This window comes from Apteryx rowi, unplaced genomic scaffold (assembly GCF_003343035.1).
Source record: "Apteryx rowi isolate R43461 unplaced genomic scaffold, aptRow1 scaffold_5, whole genome shotgun sequence".
Taxonomy (NCBI): domain Eukaryota; kingdom Metazoa; phylum Chordata; class Aves; order Apterygiformes; family Apterygidae; genus Apteryx; species Apteryx rowi.
In genome coordinates this window covers 438,144-464,296 of record NW_020450760.1, presented here as the reverse complement: position 1 = coordinate 464,296, position 26,153 = coordinate 438,144, and the positions used below count along the sequence as shown (strand labels likewise).

Sequence of the window (26,153 nt, the reverse complement as noted above, 5' to 3'; positions counted from 1 at the left end):
GGCTGATTTAACTCGCCTTTATAAAAAGGCCAACCATTAAATATCCAAGAAGCACTGCCAGAGGGTGACTCATCTCCCTGTTTTAGACACCTGTTTTTATTGGGAGCAACCACTCGTCTGGCAGAGCTAGCCCCTTCATTGACTGTAAGGTGAACTTAGGTCCTCTAGACCAGTGCTGAAACCTGCCTATTTTAACATTGTTTTTAATGCAACTTTAGATTATATTTGCTTCAAGAACATGTAATCTGCTGTTTTGAGCAGAAAGGGGAGGAGTTTATAAGAGTTTGTTTTCACTTCTTCAGTATCTGAGTGTTATATTTTCTGATATGGGTTGTCATTTGGGAGTTGGTTAAATTTTTCTCTTACTTAAGTGGGGTATTTTGAGAAGTAATTCTGTGATCTGTAGCAAATACAACAGGAATACATGGATTACATAGAACAGTTCACATAGAAGAAAGAAGTTGAGTCAATAAAAGACACCAAGTTTGTTTTTGCAAAATAACATGAAAATGAGGCCTGACTTTTATGTGATGTCCTGCTTAAAATGAACTTGCTAAAATGTTTGGGAGGAACAAAACCCTTTTCTATGCTCTGGTTAAAAGACTCTCCAAATAGACACCTCTAAAAATGGCTTTTTGCACTCTGATCCAGTGTGTTGGTATGTTTAATTAAGAGATTCTGGTCAGGTCACTAGCATTTGTCTCGCTAAACCTCTGTAACGCTATGTGGAAAAGTGTTCACTTCTGCCTTCATATTTTATGTGGAGCATGTATTATATTGCTTCCTCATCCACTGAGGGAGGCTGTCCTGTTTTCTTGGCATCTGTTGAGGAGAATACTGACAAAGCCAGATCCTACAAAGGTAGTTCATGCTTGTTCTTTCATTGACTTAGTCTTCTCATAAAGAACTGCTCTACAGAGGAAGTATCATGGATGAATGCTGGAAACTCTGTAATGTTAGCTTTACTTTGTTTTTCTTTAAATAAAACCTTTTAACCATCTTTGCATACGGGCAGGCCATTTTTTATGCATTCAAGCTAGTCAGGTGGCTCAGCTGAGCCCATGGTTTCCCTTGAAGTGTTTGTTTTAATTAACTAAATGTCTGACCTCTGATCCATCTGCACAGCAGAAAGTTATAATTGAGGGAACTTTACGTATAGGAAGGACGCTGGGAGGAAATCCCTTCGTCCTCCTTTTTCCCAAGCCCACTGAAAAAGCCCCAACTGTTTCTTGGTTCTAAATGCTGGCTAACTCTCCATTTCTCACCTTCTCTGTAGATATTTTTCCATGGGAGTATTAAAAATGTCAGTCTGGGGCTCTCCGAGTTAGTTAATGAACTGATTAGGGCACTGTGTCTTGCTAAAATATTAGCTAGGCCACACCAAATTTCAAAACTGCAATTTACACACAAGGAATTTAAAAATAAATTGGTGCAAAGAACCTACTGCAAGATGCTTAACTTTGAGGCCTCTCATTATAGTAAACACGATGGTCTGTGATTTAGAGCAGCTTGAGTGTTTGCCCTGGTACGATTCTCAGTGACAGAAGATTTGAGATCTCCTTTGTCTTTGCTGCCTTGCTCACTGTGCACTTATAGAGCTTGCTGGCCATAGCAAAGGTAGTTGACTTATTTCTGCTTTTTGCTTTGGTTCAGATATCTTTTCAAGAGTTAAAAAAAAAAAATAATAAAAAGATTACGTCATCTTTTTGTAGTTTTCTTGTCCGACCTGTGCAAATTGTGTATTTCAGTTGTACGTTCTAAATCATATACTGCTAGTGCAGCCAGGAAAGATGTGAAAACACTCCTGCTGTGAGCACACTGTAGTGCTGGAATTCATCCAAAGTAATACCCCATAAAAGAATGGCAAATATGTCTGTGAGAGAGCAGCCTACTTGGCAATGTTCAGAATGCCACTGGGTTAAAACAGAGTAACTGCAGCTTTTCAGTAAAGGTAATCTGACAACTCTGCAGATAGCTGATACGGACCTGTAACCTTTCCATTTTTGCATATGTAAATGACCATGGCAAGTGTTTGGTTAAATACTTTTCAATGTTATTGCATTAAAAAGAAATTTAAAATATAAGTCATCTTTGTTCAGCTGGCTCCAGTATTTTTCAGGTATTTGATAATTAAAATTACAAAAATAAGAGTTGCAAAGGGGCAAGACTCAGTGGAGGTATGGCTGTGTATTGTATTCTGTGTGGTTCCCTATCATTCCTGTACATTTTCTGTACGCACACGTATTTCTGAATGCTATGCTAACTGGAGTCATTATTCCTTTTTATTCAGACTCTCGCTGATGTTGGAGTAATTCCTGGAGGTGATATGACACCAGAGGCAGCCCTAACTAAACTGTCATACACTCTCAGCAAGAGTGAGCTTAGCTGGGAGGAGAAGAGGCAGGTAAATATTTCAGTGTGACCTTGAAAGGCTTTAACTTTCTCATCTACTGTGCTAGCTTCTGTCTAGCTGAATGGCTTGAGCTTCTCCCTTGCATTTAAAAGCAATTGATTCCAGAGCCGTAATGTGAATGTCATGGTTTTTTCTTATGGAAAATACTGTTGGGCAAATAAATATATGGAGATTGGGAAAGAAGAAAATTCTCTGCATAAATAAGTTGAAGACCACAACCAAGCCATAAAAATGCTCTCTTTTAATTGCAGTAGTCTACCTTGGACATCTCTCTGCTAAAAACCTGTATGTGGAAATTCATAGGGGAGGCAGAATTCTACTGAAGTCAGTGAAGATCTTGTCATTGACTTTAGTGGGGTTAAGATTTCATCCAAGGCTCATTCTGAAAATAAACGGTGCCTACAGTCCCTTCCTTTACAGCATTACTCATGTCAATGTTAGATTTTGTTTCTCTAAGAAGCGGTGCATTTTGTAAATTCGTCAGAAATGGAGGATTATCTTAAAAACAATTGTAACTGATTTTAATAACCCATTTAGCAAGGTTCTTTTTATTCATTGGTGTTTAATCAAGACATTTCCCCCAAAATAGTGCTGTTCCTTAATACAGTGAACCTATGGCTCTGTGTTAAATGCCCTGACTCAGATAGGAGAGCAGCAGTCTGCCAGAATGCATGTTTCGGTGCTTGTATGCAGTGAAATCATAATCCTGACACTTTGGCTGATGACATCATGATGAGTCACTCTCTAGACTTAAGCTGGGCGTGCACATGTGTATCTGATGATGGTGGTTTGTTTTTATTAAAGTGGAAACAAACTTGATCGTTATTTCATGCTCAATGTCTTCCAGCCAGTAGCAGCTCTGAGACAAACACGTTAGGATACATTTGATCATAACTTGGGTGGGTGGAAGTACCACTTACCGTGCTTAGAAATAGTTTGCACATTCTGAGCTTTCAGTTGTTTGATAAAGCCCTTGATCTGAAAACTGAGTGGAGAAGGGGCTGTGCCTCTCTTCAGAGAAAATGGCAATAATATGCTCTGACCAAGAACATGATTAACAGTTAACATAATGCTGTGTGAAGAGTAGTGGTATTTTTCATTAACGGTGCCTAAACATTAGAAATCTGGTGCTGTGGACTCGATGTTATTTTGCTTCCAAGTGAGCATGTGTTTGTGTACGTATACTTTAGAAACCAAAGCTCTTCACTGATACTTCCTTAGCATGCTCACTAACCTGGACTCTAAGTATACTAGCCTGCTTTTTAATGTAGACTTTATTCTTGCACAGAGGAATATTTGACCTGGGACAGGAGAAGCTTTCCCAGCTGACTTTCTGCCCAGGTTTATGGATTAAAACTTAATTTGAGATCCAGTTCTGCAAAACAATATAGCTGAATTACTTAGGCGAGGACTTGGTGATATGACACCTTAGGCACCACTGGCACAAGGTATTCCTGCACCTTCATGTGCTGCCCTTTGAAATGTGCTACACAGTGTTTATGAGGTGGTGCCGGGAGCTCCTTTGTATGGCTTGAAAAGCAAAATAACTTTTGCAAGTTCTTTGAGTTAAAGCAGGATCAGTTTCCTCATTTGACTCATTGTACAGACACACAAACAATTGTTTTGGCACAGCTAAGGGAGCAGCATGCTGCATTGCCTGGGCAGGAATGAGTGGTAGAGACCAGGAGGAGAAGGAAGCTTGGAAATATGTTGTCTGTGGCAATATCTTCAGCTAAACATATCACCAAACAATAGTCTCCCAAGAGACGGAAGCTCTCCTGAAGCTGGCGTGGTTATTTTAGGATTCTCTTTCAACACAAAGGAGCAAGGAATGTGCCCCCAGACACATGCAAATGGCTGCAGAGCTGGTAGAACTGAGTAATGCACGTAGGGCTTTGCGTTGGGCACGTTTAACACGGGTGCCAATTGCTAAGGTTACCTGTGCAAAGCAATGATCTCAACCTGTCAGACTCTAAAAGCGCACCAAAGCAGTTGGTATCCCCTGAGAGTTACACGTATATGTGACTCTTCCAGCAGACAGCTTCAGTATTGTCAGTGCTTGGAGGTTTTTTTCATAAAGGGCATGCCTAGACATAAGTAAACCCAGGGCATTCCTCCTTCCAACATCGCATCTGTTCTTGCAAACTTTCACAATCCTGCTTTTTAAAATTCTAATTGAAACAACTCCGTGCTTTATAGCTGCATCAGCAACCTTTCATGAAAGAGTGCCAGTATGTAAAATTGTCAAAACTGAGGAAACCAGTTGCTTTTTCTTAATGACTGGCTTCAGTCTTCCTGTTCTCCAGATTTCACAGAACCTCGCTTTTAGAGTATTTTCATTTTGTTATTGCCATGTTTAAGCAATTTCTAGGTAGTGAACTAGCTGTCTTTTTTTTCTTTTTTTTTTTTTCTTCTTCTTCTGGTTGAATTGGATGCACCCATACTGCAAATTGTTACACTCCTGCTTTAATACTGAATGACTAGTACTACTCTAGACCCTCTGCATTCAAAGTTGAATTTATGGCCAAATTTTAACAAAATCAGGGCTAATGAACCTGTTTGAAAATCAGTTAAAATAGATGACTGTCTACAGGCAGCACTGAGGTTTGTTTTGAGGCCTAAGTACACAGTCTGTGCAGGAAGCGTTTAGGCAGTAATACTGAGTTTTGGGAATGGGCAGCATTTCAGAATAGTCTGGTCTTCAGGCTTACTCTGCCAATTATTCACTATCTTTGTGTTTTTAAGTAGGCTGTAGCTTACCCCATTAGAGATCTTTTGTCTGCATACTCTAAAAATTGGGGTGTTTTGTTATGTGCTTATCTTGGTTTCTTTGCTTTAGAGGAAGGTTTTAGTCGCCTGCCCTTTCCCCTCTTCTTTGTCTTTTTAAGCTTGTAATCTTCATGGGACAGTAACTACTTTTTAAACTTTTGTCTGCATTCAATTAGTTTCCATAATTCTTCCAAACAGTTTTCTAACTTGATCCTAAGGTTTTTTATTAGACTACTACCATATTTTTTTCTCTGCTAACAAAGGATTTGATTCCTCGTTTTTCAGATGCTGAGTGAAAATCTAAGAGGAGAAATGACTGTTGTACCCACAGGAGACAAGATCTCTCTGAGAGATAGCAAGTTTATTCAAGTGATTGCCAAATCTCTGAGTATCAGCTGCAAGGAGGTATATACTTAAATATTTAAAACTGAACTCATGTAAAGCTGTAAAGTCACTTAAATGAATCCGACTTAAAAGTGAACAACAAAGGCAAGAAAAAAATGGAGTACTGGGTATTTTTTATTATTTTTATCTTTTTTTAGTACTGAGCGTTCCAGCTAACCAGTTGGGCTAGGGAGAAAGGACACAATGACAAGCATAACATTAAAATGTTTTTAATTAAAAACATATTAACTTCTTTGTTTTTTCTTCTTGTAGCTTCAGCTTGAGTTTGTTTTCTTGGCTGGCTGGGTGCGCAATCACAAGCCTCAGACAGTTGCTGTAATTCAGGGTATCGATATGAAAAAGTGTTTTGTATTTTTGTGGTCAAATGCATCGACAGTTTGGAGCAATCCAAATAATGAGGGGTAAAACAGCTTAATTGGACATGCAGTCAGAGAAGGCTGCTCCTAAGGAAGGCACTACACAAGTGTAATTTGTGGTGTTTAATATTAGTTCCTCCCAGTCAGAAAATAAGAAAATATAATACTGGTTGTTCAGTGAAGAGCATTGCGAGATGCAAGCATTTGCTCTTGGCTTGGTTTCAGGGAAAGTGGGATTTTTAGTAGCTGATGAATACTTGTGTGGCTGCTCTTTAGCGTGTATGAGAAATGGGAGAATATTTAAGGGGTCTGTGGGATTTGTCAGTTTGGAGGTTTGGAAGTACAGGTTGCACAAATATCTGAGGAATCACATGGATAAGGTTGATCCAGTCTTGAGGAGAATGGACTGTATAGTCTTTTCCAACTCCTTCCAGCCCTGTTTCTCTTACTGTACTGTTGTGTAATTTTGGCAGTTGTGTAAATTTGCCAGAGATGGCAATTAGTACGTGCACCTAAAATGATATATATAGATATCAAGTAATTAGTGTTGCTTGGAAGGGAGGAATATAAATCTTCACAGATGTGGGACCTACAAAATGTAAAAATAAACATGAGACTTCTTTCCTTCCATGAACTAAATGCTACCATTTTTAAATATCCAAAAGTTTAATTTGGAAACTTTACATGAAAGCATAAGGACAGTGTTTTTATGTCTTGGACATCAATCGGATTAGAGACAAGAATGATATTAAGTGTTTATTTTTATTTGTTTCTCAGGAGTTAGAAGCCGTAAGAGATGCGTTAATTCCACCTTTGGCTTGTGCTGCAGCTAAACTGGGTGACATAGATGCACTAAGAGCCATAGGAGAAATGGTAATTTAAAACTAACATTGTTTGTACAAAATATGAATTTTTAAATAGAACCATAAATGACTAGCCATGCTCACTGGGAAGCAACTACATAAGTCTTAAAATCAAAGTGCTTTGAAAAATCAAAGTGCTTTGACTAATACGATTGGTTTCTAGGCACTTCAGTCTTTGCCTTTCAAAACTGGTACGTTCTTCCCTCTATCTGGTTCTCAGCTGTTATATTTTCTTTTGAACAGTGAAAATAAAGGTAGATTAATATGCAAGTTCTTATCTGCTAACTTTGGAACTCTTTAAAATGGTTWGTGCCGATTTCCTTCACTTAACTTTCTTCATGTATATTCATAGTATCCACCTTTTGGATGTAAAACTTTCGTGATTAAACAAAGAACTTGAAAATTATGTTATTTAAGCAAAACACAGTTCGGTGCTAAATCAGGGTTTCGGCTCTCCCCATAGCCCTAGCTGGGGTTATACTTAAAAATTATAATAATTCCCCAGTATTGCTTTCTACACCTCTTTTTTCTCTTTTTTTTTTCCTGTTTGCCCTGGATTACCCTACTCTTGAGACTTTGGTAATGAGCCTAGAAAAGGGATAAATGTATCTTGAAAATAACAATAAACTAAGACAAGTTAAAGTAGCAAACTGCCTGCATAGGCACAAAGCTGCTGTATGTTGTACTGCAATAAACAGCATAACTGAAGGGGCTGTAATGAGATAATGTGCGGGGGGGAGGGGGGGCATGGGAAAGGTGGAATAAATATCTTACTGGTGCTGAAAACAGCACTACAAGATAAAATTTAAGTAAGTTTGACAAGCTTAATATTTTGGTGGCTGAATTAAAATGTGATGTAGGCATCTATTGTTCTACCAACTATTTCATGTGCAGCCATTATCTTTTTAGCATGTGAAGGATTTGTGCTTTTGTAGGGTGGAAACTTGAACTGTGAAGACTACGAGGGCCGAACTCCACTTCATATTGCAGCCTCTGAAGGGCATTTACCACTAGTCGAGTATTTGTTGATGTCTGGTGCAACTGTTTATGCTAGAGACAGATATGGATCTACCCCACTGACAAATGCGATCCAGTTCAGGTAACAACAGTAATTTATACACCACTCTATGTAAAGCTTATAAACCTTATATCTGTTTGCATTTTAGTCCATCCCTGTTGGTAGGTTTAGGTATCAGCAATCATATGTAAATGACAGCAATTTAAAAATAATCTCAAATGAAAGCGAACAACTTTGTACAGATGCAGAATTTTAGCACTAAGGTAACTTATTGCTGCCTTCCCACCAAGTTTTTGTCCGTAACTTCAGGACTCCACTCTTTGCTATGAGGCTTCCTTGTAAAACATAACCAGCTTGAATACTCATTTTGACTGTCAGAAGGGAGAGTGCAGGACCTGAGCTGTTTGTTTTCTTTGCACCCTCTCCTTTCTCATCAAGACAAGACTGTTTCAATTGGCGCAAACTACACCGGTAGGCTGACATGTTTTAATCTTTCCCTTCTACCTGTGCTGCTTCTAGTTTCTTGCTGGGTGACTGGTTCTTTGATTTTTGTTTTCCACCCACTCATACGGGATGGATGCATGGCTCTGCCTGGTTTGTGGATTTCCTCTTCCTGTTGTTCTGAATGTCAACAATTCTTGAATGGTAGGCACGGACATGCCATTTTGCTGGCCTTTTCCAGGTTGTATGGTCTTAAGGAGTGGCCGTGGCACACAATATTAAAGTCATCCATTACAAAAGATCAATTCAAAAACACTTAGTTTTTCTACTCTGGGGATTCATAGAGCCATTGGTCTTCCAACTTGTTAGAAGCTGTATGCCCTAATCTCTTCATGCATCTTTGATCTGCTTTCAGCTCCTTATCTCATGTTCCGTCTGTACATGGCAGGCGAAAAGCTTTCTTCCAAAGAGGAGCTTGGAGTGATAGAATTTCAATAGTCTTCATGGGTGTCTGTCCCCAGATATTCCTACAGCTTTCAAATGTTGACAAGTTCACCTGGTCAGTCAAGCTGGAGTTAGCTCTCAGGGAGGTCTGACAGTCCTGTTGATGCATTGGTTGCAGGAATAACTTGAAGATTTTTCCTGTCTCAGAGACTTGATGTAGAAAACTCAACAGGCCCTATTAACTTGAGACTTGGAGTCCTGTGTGGACACACTGTGCTATTGCCATACTACTGCACGGTCCCTTATGGCTTATAGTTGTTGCATTATTTTAATAAGCCCTTCAGTGGCAAACCCTTTAAGTCTTAAAGCAAAACAAGCCCAACAGCAAATCAAACAAATAACCTCACAGTTGAACAGAGGTGGCCCTAGTCCAATGTGAGAAAATGCTAAAGCATTAGATACCATTAGATGTTCCTGCAAATCAGGCACCTACTCTTTTTACCGCACCCAACTACTGCCTGAGGAATTTCACATGAGCTTGTTGTTTGGATTCCTTAGCATTGCCACTCCTATATTAGACTCCTACTATGACTCTTAAGCTCTTTAAAGCTGCACACCCATTTCAATATGGGGAATTGTAAAAGGAAACTGCACCTTAACCATTTTCAGTTTCTCTTTTTGTTTCTGCTGTTGGAATGAGTTGACCTAAAACTAATCTCATAAATTTGTATTTAAGATCTGCTGTATGCTCACACTGCATTTCACACTGATAAGCACATAAAGCAGAATTGTAGAGATCAGGCAGCTGTATATGTGTATAGTTATATACCCACTAAAAAGATTTCTGCTACAAAAATATTTAAATTCTATTTATTAAACAGCTGTGTGCTGAAAGTGAAGAGATTAACCTGATACAATGTACTAAGTGGCAGAGGGGGAAGGGCTTAATGAACAGTCAATGCTTTAGACTGTTTAATTTTGTAACTTTCTCAATTTTAGTGAATATTGCATCAGCTTAATCCTATTTTCTGAGAATTAATTTTTGTTTAATTGGAATAGAATTGCAGTGCAGTATCCACTTATCTTAAAAATAGCTTTCTTTCAGTTTTGTATGTCACATTTCTCAGTGGCTTGCCTTTTAACCTAGCATGCAAATATGTATAATGATGACTGATTTCTCTTTTCCGTTTAATAATTTGTAAAAATGATCAGGAGTTATGTCTCTTCTTAAAAGCTTCTTAACATAGCACTGTCAGCTTGTAGACCAGCAATCTGATCTGTAGTCTCGTACATGATCAATGATAGTCTTTTAAAATTTTTGACTTTAAGTGACTCTTCCTTTATTTCTTATTTAGAAAGGGACTTCACATCTTACTATCTAAAGAAACGAACTACTGCATTTCCGCTTTTTCATTTGTAACTGTGCAATTTGTCTGTAGTCTCATTCACTTTATGCATGTACCTAAACAGACCACTGTTAATTTAGGCCAGTTGCTTGACGTATCAAAATTAGTAGTGTTCCTTTAACTTCTTAGAATACCCTCAAGGGATAATTCATTTTCAAAACAATAGAATAATACATTTTTAATAACAGAAACTCTTCTAAGCAGGAAAATGTCCTGAATAAAAATTGTGTATATTTTACGTAGTAAAAGCATTTCCATTTACTTATAGTACAGTGGTAAAAGGTTGAAAATGGGGAGTTGCTGGTATAGTGCTGTGAGAACATCAGATTAGAGGCAGTAAAATTACCTCCCACGTAAATATGAATTTAAATGCGTGATATTTTGCAAGGTTACATTTACATTACTTCAGGAAACCTAAGGTGGAGTGAAAATCTAAACACTACTGACTCCAAAAGTACACTGAAGTCTGTCCTTACAGTATTTGAGTATAAAATTCCTGCTGCTACCACATGGAAAACTGAATGAGGAAAACTACGCCAATCCTGCCATAACCATTCCAGTTGCTAGGGAAGCGAGCATTAAAAAGAATGAAGCCTGTGAAGTCTGGATATACATTACACCTGCATTTCTTTAAAGCGAGTTGGTGGAAGGTGTACACCCTAAGGCCCCAATCCTGCAAACTCTTACGTGCATGTTAATTTTACATGTATGATTCATCCCTTTGAAGTCGATTCACTTTTATTAAGTGTCTGCCAAGGCAAGGCCTAAGATGATCATATTGTACAGCACTTGATTGCTCTAAATCCAGAGTACTCGTGAAGTGGTAGAGGTTCTGATGCCTTTACCTGGAAGTCAGACTTGATCACAGCAGTGACTATCTGAAGACTACACCAAGCCATATGTTTTGCTTTTGACCCATTAAAAATAGTGGATATAAATTGGCTTATTATTTTCAGTGTTAACAATAATGGAATCTAGCAGGGTGAAGACCCTGGAAACGCTTCTTGTCTACTTGTTTTTTTCCTCCGGAGAGAAGACATATGACAGTGGTAGTATTAAAAGGCTAATTTAAGCCACATATGCCAAATAGCATTGTTTCGAGAGCATGTGTCTGACCAACATCCACAGTTAGGTAACAGATGTAGGAGAGCTTAGAAAAGGAAGAGCTGGGCATAGTTCACAGGTGACGATAGCTCCTCATGGCTCTTGTTTATCAGATGGGGCTAGACTGGACAAGCAGCTGTGCACCCCAGGGCTATCACGGTGACGTTGGCCTTTCCTCTACACCTTGAACTTCGATTATCCTGTGGTTGCTCTGCTGCTGGTTATGGGCTGTAACCTTAGAATGGGAATCATGTTTGAACTGTTACTGGGCTTATGGCTCAAGAAAATAGTTAAACTTCTGGTCTGAAAGTCAGCTAAACTGTGATCATTTTGAGGCTTTATTAAAGCCACAGAAAAGCAGCACTTAAGGAAACAGCTTCTAGAGACAAATAGCTCTCCTGCACCTGAGACAAATATTAAATATCGTAAAATTCAAAGCCAGCCTCTTGACAGATAGAAGAAGTGGTACTCTGGATAGAGCTTGAGTTTCTTTACAGTGTAGATACTGGCTGCATGCAAATAGAAACAAGCCACTGTGTGACTTAGCTCCTGCATAGTTTTCATGTTGAGTGATGGGAACATGAGAGGTGGTCCATTTACTTTCTTGGACAGAGCTGCTCTTCACAGTCATAGTACTAAATTTAACACTTTTAAGTTGTGCATTACTATTTGTCCTTATTTTTTTTCTCCCCTAAACAAGCTCCCCCTTACCCCTCCCTTCACGAGCTGTGGTATGGAACCCTTTGTCTCCTTCCCATCGCACCAGGAAACAAGATTTTGAACTTTTCGTTGTCCTCAGGATAGTATACTTCTGTTTGTAGGTGTCATATTGTAAGCACTTATTGTAAACACTGTGAGTTTCAATCCTTAAAAATTTCACTTGAAACCGCTTTATTTTTTTCATTTAAACATGTGGGATAAATGCCCCCGATCTGTTTGTATCACAAGTGCATAGGGAGTCCTGCTCGGAGTAGTGGTGAGTGTGTGGCACAGGGACAACGGAAGGGCGTTCTGGAGGGAGTCTTGCTACCAGTGAGGGGGACCAGTAATGGAAGAGAAAAGCCTGGCTCTTTCCTGGAGTCCTGAGATAAGAAGGATTTCATAGGGAGAGCACACTGAAGAAGACAACGCAAAACATTACCTGCTTTGCTCCCTTTTATCTTTATGTGCTGTCCCATAGCATAGCTTTTATGTAAACAAAAAAAGCACTAGTTTCATGCTGTGATTTTGAGCATAAGGTGGGAGATGTGCAGTAGGCTAGGGCAGTCATTGCAGAGGAAGCAGATGCTATCCACGTTCAATCCTGTGCTGAATATGAGCTTGAGTGATTAAATATGTTCTAGTTTAATCTATTTTAGATCAGATTCATTTTCAGCTAATTACTGTTGTGCTTAAGACTGAGCTTAGACTTCATAAATGTAGCATTCATTCTTCACTGCAGACTGAAAAATAGGAAGCAGTGCCATTACTTGCTGCCTCAAGGAGATGCTTGTGGATGACTTGCCAGGTTGTAAGGGACCCTCCTGAGAAAATATTTTAGATAACTGAACAAACTTGCAGTGCGTGCTGTTCCAGCAATGCTTTGCTATGAAACAAAGAATGACTTTTTTTGCTGTCAAGAGAAAAAAAGTGCAGTTTGAAAAATCTGTTGAGTAGGTTAAATAACCTACGATTGGAAAGGGGAAATGATACCTATAACATCTGTATAGTTGTTTTTTTTAATTTGTAAATTAATATATTAGATGTATAAACTTACATGGGCATCAGCTGGGTAACTTTAAAGTACCTTTTCATTCTCAAGTTGGAGATTCCTGAGAGAAATGATGTGATCAGATAAGCATTTAGTCCAGTTCTAAAAGGGAAAGGCGCATGGTAACCTCCAAGAAAATGGAGGTGATGAAGCTGAACATGTACGTGAACTTATTTTTTATTTTGAATTAATTCAGATGAGTTTTTAGATAATGGGTTGGGAAACCCCACATATTTTCTATGATGGTGATATGCCTAAGTCTTAATTTTGAAGTATTATGGTATCTGCAAAATATGCAACTTAAAAAAGGAACTATGAAAGTATTCTTGAACTACTAGTGTCATCATGCTTTTTTTGTTTAGCAGAAGGAAATATCATCACCTCCTTTTGGAAACTATTTCTAAACCTTTCACTAGGTCACTTTTTGAAAAAGATATTTTGCAAATTTTTCATCTATCTCATGATTTTTCACCCACTTACAGTACCTTTAGAGACTTTAACATGGCCTTTTCCATAAACCACCTCAAGCTGGTGACTAAGAAATAGGATTTAGCTGGTAGTGCTTAAATACCTAATTTTCCCTTTAACTCAAAGGAAAGGACAAGGCAGACCTTCTAAAGACTCCAGGTGGAAGTAAGTAATAAAGGTATTGGTGGGAGTGGGGAGTTAGGAGAAGATGTGCTTCTGTGGGAGGCTCATAAGAATACTCGGCACAATTTTGAAGCCTTAAAAACATGATCAGCTTCTGCTTTAACATAAAGATTCAATGCTTACTTGGCAAGACAGACAATTAAGAGACTAATATATGTGATTCTGTGATTCTGCAAAACACAGGAATGATGCTATTTGTGCTTCTGTCACTGTCTAATATTTCAAGTGTTAAATTAATCTGGGGCTACAGAAAGGAAAATAAGAATCCTTTGAAAAGAAAGGGACGCATCCCTTTCGGTTTTGGAGCTGAATGAAACACTTTCATGAGCTGAGCATGTGAATGATTATTTTTTTTAGAGAGAGGGCAAATCCTCTTACTACACCTGTCACCTTGGAAAGCACTCCTTGTTCTGTCTGGTGGTGGAGAATATCTGTATGAGAACTTTCACTAACTGTTTGTATATGTGAATAATGCTGGATTTAGGAAAAAAAACCTACAGGTCAAAACATTTTAACTGTTTTTTCTATCCTTTTCATAAAGGCGCATGGAAGTGATTAATTTACTAAGAGAAACTGGAGCTCACCTTTCAAGCCATGACTTGGAGAACATTGGAACAATACTTTGCAGGTAAATGTGATGATAAGTTATTGGCCATAAAATTGGGATGGAGGGGAATGATTTTTTTCAAAAGAGACTCTCAGAATGGAAAACTGTGTAAATAACTACCAAGGAACAGTTGGGCCCCTGGCATATGATGTGTGACTATTTCTGTGCTAGACTAATAATGAGGAAGCAAGTGAAGTGATGAAATTAAGAATCAACTCTGTGCCAGAGCAGCAGTGACTCAGGAGAGCTCCAGAGCAGGGAGTAGTGTGGGTAGGAGTGAGCTGGAAGCAAATATGCCCCTTTTTCCCAAGCACTTTCACTGTGGGGAGGGAGGCCTTTGAGCAAGGTCTGTTTTAATAGCATCTCTGTTGGAGAATAAAGCTGCACATACTGCATAATTTTTAGGATTTTTATTTTATTAAAATCCATTTTTCTCAAAAATAACTAAATCAAATACACAAATAGGTTTAACCCTGAAACTTTTGAACAAACGCTCACCATTTCTGTGTTTAATCTTAAGAGAATATAAGCCTCTGTTGAAGCTGATTTTCCGTATAGTTGCTCTTAGATAAGGTGTTTTAATGATATAAATATATATTGGGGAAAAAAAATAGAGACCAGATTTTATTTTTTCCAGTACTGGTCCTGAATAACAGGTATTTCTGAAAATTGTGAAAAGGTTTTATGTATCTCCTAGAGTGACTAGTTGTTTTTATGAGCATTCTGTGTAGGGACTTGACTCTGTCCTTTCAGTAATCCTAGCGTAGACGGGAAAATAACTTTTATCATGAAGTCCAAATATGCGCTTCCCGGAGCACCACAAGTGATAGGACAGACCTAAATTCTTCGTTTGCATTGTTTCCATCTGTCAAGCAGATTAGAGGAGTGGCTTAGAGAATGACATTCCTCTGCAAATAAATTGGCCCCTTACTTAGCCCTCTTGCCATGTGCAGAACCTGTTTGGCTAGCTGACCTGATAGTAGTAGTATGTCCAAAAAGAGAACAAGGGGATTTAAACAAAAAGTTGTTCTTATGCAGTTTGTTAAAGCATTTTAGGCAACACTGTACACACTGGATTCCTGTTGCATGACCTCTGTTGTTCAAAGCTGATATTTTGACAACAAACATTTGAGGTTTTGAGATATTTTAAACTTGTATTAATGGTAATAAGTGTAATATAAAAACTATGTAAATCTTCCACACAGAGGGTGGAACACACGTGTGCTCACAGGCTGAAGGAGGACTCAGTGTGGAATTAAGGGTTCAGGGTGGGAGGGGAGGAGAATCTCCCATGCCATGTGCAGATCAGGAAGCAGGCTGGTGGCTCTTCCCAGGGAGCCAGAAGTTGGAGTAACAGCTGTACCTTGACTGCCCATGCCATAGCCAGAGGCAGGCCCAGTAGCAGAAATCACAAAAAAAAAAAAACTCGCGCCAGGGATGCGGCCAGCCTGGAACAGTGGTCGAGCTTCAAGAAAGCACCAGAGTATCAGGGCTCCGTGAGTGCTGGCTCTTTCACGGGCTCCTCCTGCACAGCTGAGGCACTTTCCTCCTGCGGTTTTAGAGAGCCTTGCATGGCCTTTTGCGCCAAAGTGGCCTTTTCCCACAGAATGTTACTCACATCCTAAAAATGATTACATCTGAGGTACTGGTGTCTGTCCTTCTGCCAGGATGTCTCAAATACTTACTGTGGAGTATCTTCAGATGACTTGACCGATACACTCCTTCCAGGATACTCAGGCTTACTTCCTCTTCCTCTCTGTCCTACCTTTTACCTCCTTCTTTTAAGCCTTCTCTTTGCTGGCACTGGCACTTTCATGGTAGTGAACATGTTCACATGGTCAAGCTGCTTACAGAACAAACTGCTTATAACATCTCCCCTCTATCTAATTGGAACTATTTTCCTGTATCTCCTTTCTACCTTGGAATATACCTTAAGTCGCAAGTTTTACCACTCTGAATTTGTCAGCAGGGCAATATGGCAACTTCTTGAGATTTCGAATGACAAAGCTGCTTGCTTTCTGAGAAGCTCTACGTTGCTATACTAAGCTAAGTTGATTTTTCCCTCCCATACAGTTCTCTGTGAATTAGGAGCTATAATCACATTTTTTTGCCTTGTTGCTGACCTAACATCAAATAAACTGGTTTTCATGAATTGACATAGACAGTGATTTTTTTTTTTGTTTTTTTTGTTTTTTTTTGTTCTAATACTGTCTCCTCAGCTTCTTTGTCTTTAGGCTCATGAAGTTGGGGATGAATTAAAAATCAATATGCTCCTGTGGTATTGGTGATATTTGAAAGGAAGAACAGTATCATCCAGTATTGACAATTGGACAGTATCAGCAAGTATCTTGTGTAGGAAGTGAAGATGCACATAGATGCAGTGAAGATGATCTAGTTATTAACTCTTTATGGTTTCATTTGCTGTGTTTTTGAAAGAGAGATGTGTTAGTCTGGTTTTTAGAATCACTTTGTAGATGTTTGGTATCTGGTTCATGACTTTGTTTTGAAGTGAAAAATCTTAATATCAGTAATCTGTTAAAAATGTCAGAATCTCTTTTCATACTGCAGTAGTGTTGTTATCTTTCTGCAGAACCAAGTCGTGACCAGACAAATAGGGAAATTCAGACTTATCCTAAAGGCTTGTCAAGTTCCAGAGTAGACTAACAGTTGTTTTTTGTGTTTGGTTTTTTTTTTAAAGGAAAAAGGTTTGTCTAAGATTGAGCTACTTTGTTCAAGTTTGTACTTCACAAAGTTAAATAGGGACATAAAACCAAACCAGCTTTGTCTTTCATATACTTGAATTTCATAAAATGATATAATATGCAAGGATGCAGTCTTTCACAATAGCAGCTTTCAGAATAAGATGTCTCTTCCATCTGAATCTAAGGAAAAACTTTTTTTTACTGTGAGGGTCACTGAGCACTGCGACAGGTTGCCCAGAAATGTTGCGGAGTCTCCATCCTTGGAGATATTCAAAACCTAACTGGACACGATCCTGGGCAACCTGCTCTAGGTGACCCTGCTTGAGCAGGAGGGTCAGATTAGATGATCTCTGGAGGGCCCTTCCAACCTCAACTACTCTGTGATTTTCTGGGGACTGATGAAGGAGAGAGAAATATATCTCTGAAGGAACTGGGAACAAGCTTCTAATACCTGTTGTCTTTCAAAGAAATCTGATTGTCTTGACTGTGAGAGACATGAAGATACTGGCTAAAAACAGTACTCCCAAATGCGTTCCAGATAGAACAGCCCATGCCTTGTGCTGGACTCTTAACTTGTCTTCTTAGGATTTTCATGAAAAAAGAAGAAAAAAAAAACAGGGAAAAGATTTCCTTCTCTGTAAGGACAATGATATAGCTTAAAAAAAAAAAAGTCTTTCCTGGTCACTTTATATAAACACTGAAAAAGCAGAAGCACCGAAAAAGCAGAGCTGTGTGCCTCTGGGAAAGATGAGTTTCTAGTACAGGATGGAGGGAGCCGTAGTCACTCCTTCCAAGATCTAGAATTGCGTCAGCTCTTGCCATTCTAAACCCCCTGAAACCCGACCGGCTTCACTCTCATTTTGATGTATTTTAAGAGTAAAAAAGTACCCCTTAAACTGCAGCTCCTGTAACTGAGTTTGCTTGTTACTAGTTTGACAGGTGGCACAAATCAGAGAGCATGGTTGTATTATCACTGTTCTTGATACCTTAACTCTTCTGTCATTGTTGTGGCTATATGAGCCACGCTGGAACTGTGTAATGGGTACATAATCATTTTTTTCTAAACGGACGAGTGGCTGATAGGCAGCATACATGAAATTATCCACTGTATGAGGTGTCGATCGGAGTTTAGCAAAATGTGGTAAGTAGTTGTCTGCCAACAAAGCAGTTTTAAAATATTCTGGTAAGTGTGTATTGAAGTTATTTTTATTCCTTTTCTTGAAAAGAAAATGATGAACTTGCTGCTTACAGGCTGCACTTGCAGTTAGAATTGCTGCAGTTAGAATTGCCTAAATGACTTTGAGAAAGATACAGAGCAAAACTCCCTATAGCGTGTGTTGAGAAGTCCTATGTATTATTTGAGTATATGAAGTGCACTAATAGCGTGCGAGGGAAATACAAATGCATCTGGCTTAGCTAAGGAGATGGGGAATCGGAGAAAATGTTTTGTGGTGTTTTGTGGTGTTTTGTGGATTATAATCAACTTAGTGAACGGTAGGTATCTTCTATTTAGAGTTAAATCTAAATTTTCTCACAAGCTACAAATTTTTTTGTTCTCTGGATCACAGTCCCCGTAGAATGTATTTTTAACTTGATCTATAAATGGTTGCTGCAAAATTGAAGATATTTCCATGTATTTGGATTGCTCTAATACCATGGAAGGAGACCACTTTGCAGTTTTGACCTCTGACCATACGAGTTAAATTGCTCTTTCTGAACAGGCGCTATTAGGTGGTTAATTTTCAAATAAAAGCAGTAGTCCTTATTTGTTGCTCACAGTGATGCTAGTGGCATTGCCACAGGTGTGTAGGTTGGTAATATTTCTAAATGTGCTGGTCTTTGCCCAAAGGGGTTTCCACTTTGCACGTGGCTGAATGATGAGTTTGTTTGGCAAATGCAGTGCTTTCCTGGCCAGTGTTTGAAAAGCTTTTAACTCTCGCTTGCTGGGCTTTTTGTTTGTTTGTTTCTTCCTTAATTCCAGGACATTCCACTGTCGGCAGCAGGAGAGTTATTTCTGTAAATAAAAACAAATCTTGTATTCCAGAAGTGGCTGCTAAGCAGTGTCTTCTCTGCCTCGCTAACGCTTTCTCAGTTTCCTGCAGTTTCCTTAAGGGCTTCCTACTGAGCTCCCTGTTAAACCTCCTTTCCCTTCCTCTATTTCTTTATCACTTCCCAGGGGCCTTCCTTGTGAGGGCAGTTTTCACTAATGATTTCTTGATCCTTGTTTTCATGATGTCAGACTGATCCACTGTTAAACCCCGCTAACACCCTGCTGCCATCTCCCTGTCCCCCAAAGGCCCCAGCTCTTGGTCTTCTGCCCGGCCTTATGGTTTGTAGGGTTGCATGGAGAAATAGAGACCGTTTTCTCTCCCGTTTCTTGCCCAACCTCTAGGACTGCTACAAGCAAAAGCTTCTCTGACTGTCTCCTCAGGCTGCTGCAATTAGAGGCCTCCACTCCCCTGAAAACATTTTTTTGGGTACTTAAGAGATTTAATCAACAACAGAAGTGACTTCAGTCTAGCAGAGAAATGAATGTTGCAGACCTGCTTTCAGGGTTTCTTCCATAAGCTTACCTGACTGTGTGCCCCTTACGTCTTCCTGCCTTTTCCTCTCCACCAGGTCTGCTAGGCTTGTTTCTCATACGCAGGAGCCTTTCACCATCCTCAGTCCCCGCTGTCAGCAATATGCCACTCCTTCACAGCCAGCACTGTTGAAGGCAGCAAGCTGTGTACTGACTAAGTACGTTTGGAGAGGTTTCCCCTCTCATAATGAGCTCCAACCTCACTTGATTATTATCGGGGTAATTTTGCTGCATGGTCAACAAGTATGTAGCAAGCAGTGACAGCTAGTTCAGAAACCTGACAGGAGCTAGGATCTTGAGAAAGCTGAAAGTAGTCCTTGCTGCCTTGCTGTCAGTTCAGCCTGTCTGCAGACTTGGTACAGTCGTGCTTTAGCTTATGTACAGACTGTTAGCCCTTCTCTAACCAAAAAAAAGTAAAATGAACCTTAAATGCTATGGATGAGACTACCAGCAGATGTGCAAAGAAACATTCAGGTGTACATTTCTCTATAAACTTTAAGTCATTTATTTGTATAGGATTAATTTTGATCCTTTCTACTTTTTGTTAAATATGGCAGATAGAGGCAATCTTTAATAAACTTTTTTTGTCTTGCTATCCATTTAAGTCTTACAAATTACCCTATAAAACTCAAAAAAAAAAAAAAAAAGTACCTGTGTTACTATCCAAATGATAACACATAAATGTGCTACCACAACTTCTGATAGTAAACATAGTTATGCAAACTTGTTAAGGGTTTTTTTTTTTTTAGCGGTTTTAAAATAGGCACACTGCTTGCTAGCACGTCTGCTTGTGCTCTCACTGATTCAGTGACACCTTGATTTAGCTATTGTCCTGCCCCCAACTCATTTCATGAGATAACTATTGTGTTGTGAAATATGAAACTGCGTGACTTTTTTTCCCCTTTGGTCATAGTCACACCCACTGTGTGAAACTAGCCTGTCGTAAGTACTTATAGCACAGCCCTATTAATTTAAGGAACTGATTCATCAAGCTGTGTTGCTTGCTCAGCTCTTCAAAGCTGTTGTAATAGTGTAATAGTGTTCCTTTACTTACCTCCCTATCCCGGCAGCCATGTTGAGCCTGTTCTGGGTCAGTGTTTGCCTAAGCTGCCTTAACTGAGAGGACACAGTAGTACAGTGAGATGGACTTAAAGATTTAGAGCCAATGTTGCCGTTCTTTTTGCAGCCTTGCAGCTAAAGGTGACGTGGAGGGGCTGTATGCCTGGTACCAAGCCGGTGCAGACCTGGAGCAAACTGGCTATGATGGCAAGAATCCCCTACAAGTAGTAAGTGTGCCTACTGCTGTACTCCATGTGGTCTTCTAACTATGCGAGTAATAACGCACACTGTCAGACAGTGTCAGTTTGGGAGAACCAGCTGCTGCTTTGGGGGCTATGAACTGGTTTAAAATATATTTCAAACTCAAGTCTGGTACTGTTCTGAAGTAATAAAGCATTGGAGCCAGAATTTTCTCATCTATGTCAGAAGAATTAAAATTTAAATTGGATTTTAATTATTTTGTGGTAGCATATTCTTACTTCCCACAAGTAAGTATTTGCATGTCCTGGTGCACAGGATGGCAGGATTTATTCATGTTTCTACTTATAGGCAAAGGCTACAGGGCATACGGAGATTCTTGACTTCTTTAGACATTAGCAGTAAAGAAGGTAAGATCGAGTTTTAAAGAACTAAGCTTCTGAAATGTATGGATCAGCATGTATGGAGGGGGATTTTGTATTCAGGCCCTCACCAGCACCTAGGGCATCTGAGTTCAGCTGCTGTCACTGCCTTCATTTCCTGTATGACCCTGAGTACTTGGATCCCTTTTTGTAGAATGAGACTAATGTTTATTCCTCTTTCTGCCCAAGATTATAACTGCTAGACCTGGATTTGTATGGTGCATTCTACAGTATGGTTCTGAACTTGATTGGGTATCTAAATGCTACTATAACAAAAATATTGGGGGCAGCAATGTCTTGTTCTATTGGCCTGGTACAAAGAATTGCTCCTCTGTTTTGTCTGCATCTGAGAGGAAATGGCTTCAATTGGGGACTTTGCCAGCGGTGTTTTTTAGGATGCCATGCCTATAGCACTGGAGTGTCCCCTCCTCCAGCAGCACTGTGATGTGATCACGGCCGTTCTGTCGCACAGCCTCCCACTCAGCAGGTCCTACTGTGGCACCTATTGCATTTCCACATGTGCTTTCCCTCTCACTTCTTCACYGAGCTCTTTATACTAGACCATCTTCTGGCGGTGTAGTCAACCACCACTGAAAACATGAGGCAGATTCTTAACAGACGCAAATTAGTTACAGCTACACAGACAGACTGTAGAAGGCTTCCTTTCAGGACAGAGCTCTGCCAAGGGTATGCTCCGCCGGGAACGGGACAGGACAGTGCCCTGGCCTCTCTCCTGTTCAGACCCTGTGCATAGTTGCCTGGCTGTAGTCCATACATGGACTCGCAGGGTGAATCTCTTTTGTACTGCTAATATGCAAGGTGCTGCATTTCCCTAGCTGGGTGCTATGAGATGGGTGTGAATCTCATGTTCAAAGCATCAAGTCTGACAGGTCTCTCTGTAGTAGAGTTGTTTGGGCATCTGACCTTCTCCAATGCTTTGCCGTAATGGGAGACATTTAAAACACTTGCCTTTCCTTTCTCAGAACTCCTTTCTGATGCAATACACTGTTGATTTTGGTATCTCTTCTCCAGTATACTGGAAAGCCTAATGCATCAGAGATTTAAAATACTGGGAGTGGATGACACCTTTTATTTAAAAAAAATCAAGATGTAGTTAAATGTTTTGCTGCATCCATTACCACCTTGCATCTTGCAAGGCCCATTTGATCAATATCAGTGAACTCATGTACTAGAGTGGAGATTTCCAGCTGGAACAATACCATTTTTTCAGTCACTATGTGCTGGTCTAAATGAGAACACAGGACGGAAACAGGCATTTTTGCCTTTTTGTAAAGTTTTGGGGGTTATTTTGTTTTTTGCTGATATTAGCTGGTATTAGATCTAATCACAGTCTCCAGCATTTAAATGGAGGTTTTTCTGTGCCCAGGATGAAGACACTATAAATATCTTCAGAATATGGGTTATGTTGCAAATGGATTTCCGTTTTCAGTGAAATATGTCTGCAAAAGTCACTTTTCTTTTGCAAGTGGAGAGGGAATGTCTTAAATCTTCAACTCCTACATGGATCATCTCTTAATTCCTTGGGAATGAGCCATCAGTAGTGTGGGCAGTCTGAAGGAAGTCTTCAGTACTCATCAGAACTTGCTTGACAGGCTACAAGCTAAACTCTTCTTGGGAAGGTTTTGGATACTGCCCAGTTCTAAACTAAACATTTTCTCTTTTTCCATAGACTGTAGAAGATGGTCATTCATCTTCAGAAACACCAGCTTTGAATCCTTAATGATGTTAAGCAGTTACAGGGGAAGAAAGGAAAGAGGGAATGGTGACTACACATCGAGCATACAGGAAAGCTAGAATTGATGCAGCTTTAAGGCCTCACTGATTTTCTAAAAATGATTTGCTGCTTTAGCTTTTAATCACTTTTTAAATGATTCTTTTTTATAAACAATGAGGCTGGAATGTATTATCTCTTTACTGTACAAGTTCTGTTTTTAAGTAGACCTCTTGAATCTTCATATGTTAAATCAACGAGGACAGTATTGCATACGTAGCAAAATGAAATGCTGTGGTGAATTTATAGCAAGAAAAATCAGTGGATTGTATACTTCTGTGTTTAAACTAATAAAATCTCTGTGGAACAATGTTGGTTTCACTCTGTTTTTTTGCAATAGCTTGTATCACATCAGTTGCAATTACAGCAATTGTGAGTGTCAGTGCAAACAATTGAATCAGTCATGGGCATCTGCCTGCAGTTGTGTACTAATCTTCACCAGTGTGTCACTATAAAACCTCACTTAAAATGAGTAGGAGGCAGAGGCCATAAAGCATGTTTGTGGGACTAAGTGAATTGATTGTTTTGTTTCTAATAGTGTCTTTCCCACACCCTGACTGGAATATAATCAAGATTGCTACATGCTGGACACTTAATTCTTGGATTATAGAAGTGATTTGAGTATTAACAGACCTTCAGTTTAAAGTCCCACCACGCTGCGACTAAAGAAAAAAAAAAAGGCAATATACATCTTTTGAGCTGTGTCCACACTGGAATGTGTAAACCTAGAGATTACTTCAGGCAAATGCATATATTGGAGATGCAACTTTTAATTTCACCTACAGCTTCCACAATAATCTATGTGGATTTTATATCTGCTTCATCTGAAGTGAATCTTTGAAGTGCAGATCTCTTTCCCCCCCCCCCCCCTTTTTACTCTTCACCCTTCCCACAGGTATTCTTATCATGGATAAAAGCTGCATTGACTACTTGCTGAGCTTGCTACTATTTAAAGATTCCCAAGGTGTGTTGCATATCAGATCCCCCCAGAAACAGGGTAACTGTGCATGTAGTTTAAGAAAACACCATGTACATCCCAGCCAAAAACAAAAAAAAGCATAAAATGCATGTTTTTTAAGGTGAAGAGTCATGTACCTCTTCACTACAGGCACAAAAATTACAACTATGCTGTCTCATTATTAAATAATTGATGTTACATAACAAAAAACATTATTTATATTGAATAAAATTAATACTGAATTAGGTAACTGTGATCTGAGGTAAACTTCAGAAATTAGGTTTCCAATGTAACACCTTTTTGGTGTTTTATCTCTAAATACATAAATGGAACGTAAATGGAAAATGTAACAACATTTGTGAAAATTTTTACAATCACGAGAAAAAAGTTGCATTGTCTTTTCCTCCTACAGTATTTAGACCTAGTATCTTAACTCTTGCCTAGTCAATCATCTAAAAGTTGATGCACTAAACTAGGAAATCCCTTGATAAACTTTTCTGCAAGTTACCTCTTTGGGATTGGAATCTTTGTTTCTGTTTAAATGATTCTCAGGTGGAATTAATTTGTCCATAGCACCATCATTCTTTATTTCTGTACCAGAATGACTGTGGTATATACACAAGCATCAGTATTTTCCTTAAACCTTTCAATATGGACTGATTTGATCTACAGGCAACTTTCTAAATAATAATGTCCATAAAGTTCTTATATTTCTAAAATGCAACATACAACATTGATCTAAAGTACAAAACATACTTTTTTTTGAAATGAAGGATGGTATTCTGGTGTGAATGACTAAAATAGCAGGTCTCAGCAGTAAAACTGAAGGAGACGGAAGAAAACAGAGAGCCGTCTTCTTCCTGCATATGAGCCAGGTAAAGAGACTAAAGAAATGAGACTAAACTACATTTAGAAATGCAATACAATAAGAAGAGTTTAAGTTTAAAACTCTTAAAGCTAAAATGAAATGGCTTGGATCAAATTTGCAGTGAGAATAACACACTATTAGCTTCATTCTGATAAACCTTTACAAAGATATGTATCCCATTAATGTGTGTTTTCTTGCATAAGATAGTGTTCCTGCAGCTTTCTAGAAAATTTGCAATTTGCATTGTAAATAGACCAATATCTAGAAAATGCGATAATGGCAAAGGCATGAATGCAAATTTAATATTTATCTAAAAAAGAAGAGCATTTTTTTCATATATGTCAAAGTTTCATTCAAAAACTCTAACAGTCTAGGAGCATTAAGAGAAACTGTGTGCAGTGTGCTATGGTTAAAAAAGTGGCAAGAATCACCCAGCCAAGGTCAGAAACTTCCACTCTAGATGTTAGATGTTCTAGGAGGAGCTCAGTTTTTTCAGACATCTTAATTTTTCTCCTTCAGATCATTACTGAAAAGATCAGATACACTGTTCTTCCTAACCACCAGTCTTGTGCTTGGTAAAGGTTTGCAGCTTAGGCAGCTGTACAGGGCCATTACTAACGCAAGCACGCTCATTCTGCTGCCAGTCCGTTGTGTCCGTTCCAAGACAGCTTTAACTCCAGTCATCCATGAATGTCCATATAGCCTGTAATGTCCGCACCCAATTATAGTTTGTTAGACTGAACACATACTGCAGGGATCATCTGCAGGTCCTTGCTTGATAGTTTGCACACTGGACATGTTGGAATAGCATGATAGAAGCTGGCTAAAGTTAGTTTTGCACTTTTTTGGCACAGAAGAGCTAATGGTATTTTTCATTATCAGTTTTTAATGCTCATTAGAACATAAAGATGGAATTTTGGTTTCTGGCAGAAAACTGGAGGGGGCTCCCATTCTTTTCCAACTTCAGAAAAAGTCTAATAACATAAATGTTAGGACTACCATTTTCCATTCCCTACAAAAGCACCAAGAGGTGGAACACCATGCCAGGAAAATGCACAGGCTCCTAAGAGAGCGTGCTAGTGTATTAGTGTCAGAGAGCCTGATGCTGGTCTTGCACGGCAGAGGTATGTGTGCGTTTTCAGCAGCGATTAAAGAACAACAGCAAAAAGGCTTAGTCAAGAACCTGAGACTTATAGCTGCTGCACGAGTGTTGGATTTGTTCCCACCGTTGGATCTTTTACGTTGCAGAGATGCTGCTGGAATGAGCACTGGTGCTGGAAGCTCTGTTGCCTCTGCGTGGAGGAGACGCTATAAAAGCCTTCTGTAGAAGTCAAATATTACATCAA

General features: G+C 39.2%; 1 protein-coding gene across 1 annotated transcript in view; it reads left to right on the top strand.

The window, feature by feature from the left end:
• The window catches only part of ASPG (asparaginase), a 42,384-nt gene extending 19,111 nt beyond the window's left edge, over positions 1-23,273 (top strand). Inside the window, exons 8-15 of the mRNA XM_026079585.1 lie at positions 2,291-2,404; positions 5,468-5,587; positions 6,721-6,816; positions 7,742-7,905; positions 14,162-14,248; positions 20,697-20,796; positions 21,119-21,177; positions 22,880-23,273. Of these exons, the coding sequence (XP_025935370.1) occupies positions 2,291-2,404; positions 5,468-5,587; positions 6,721-6,816; positions 7,742-7,905; positions 14,162-14,248; positions 20,697-20,796; positions 21,119-21,166 (729 nt within the window). The 3' untranslated portion in view covers positions 21,167-21,177; positions 22,880-23,273. The remainder of the gene's footprint in view (positions 1-2,290; positions 2,405-5,467; positions 5,588-6,720; positions 6,817-7,741; positions 7,906-14,161; positions 14,249-20,696; positions 20,797-21,118; positions 21,178-22,879) is intronic.
• The last annotated feature ends 2,880 nt before the right edge of the window (positions 23,274-26,153 follow it).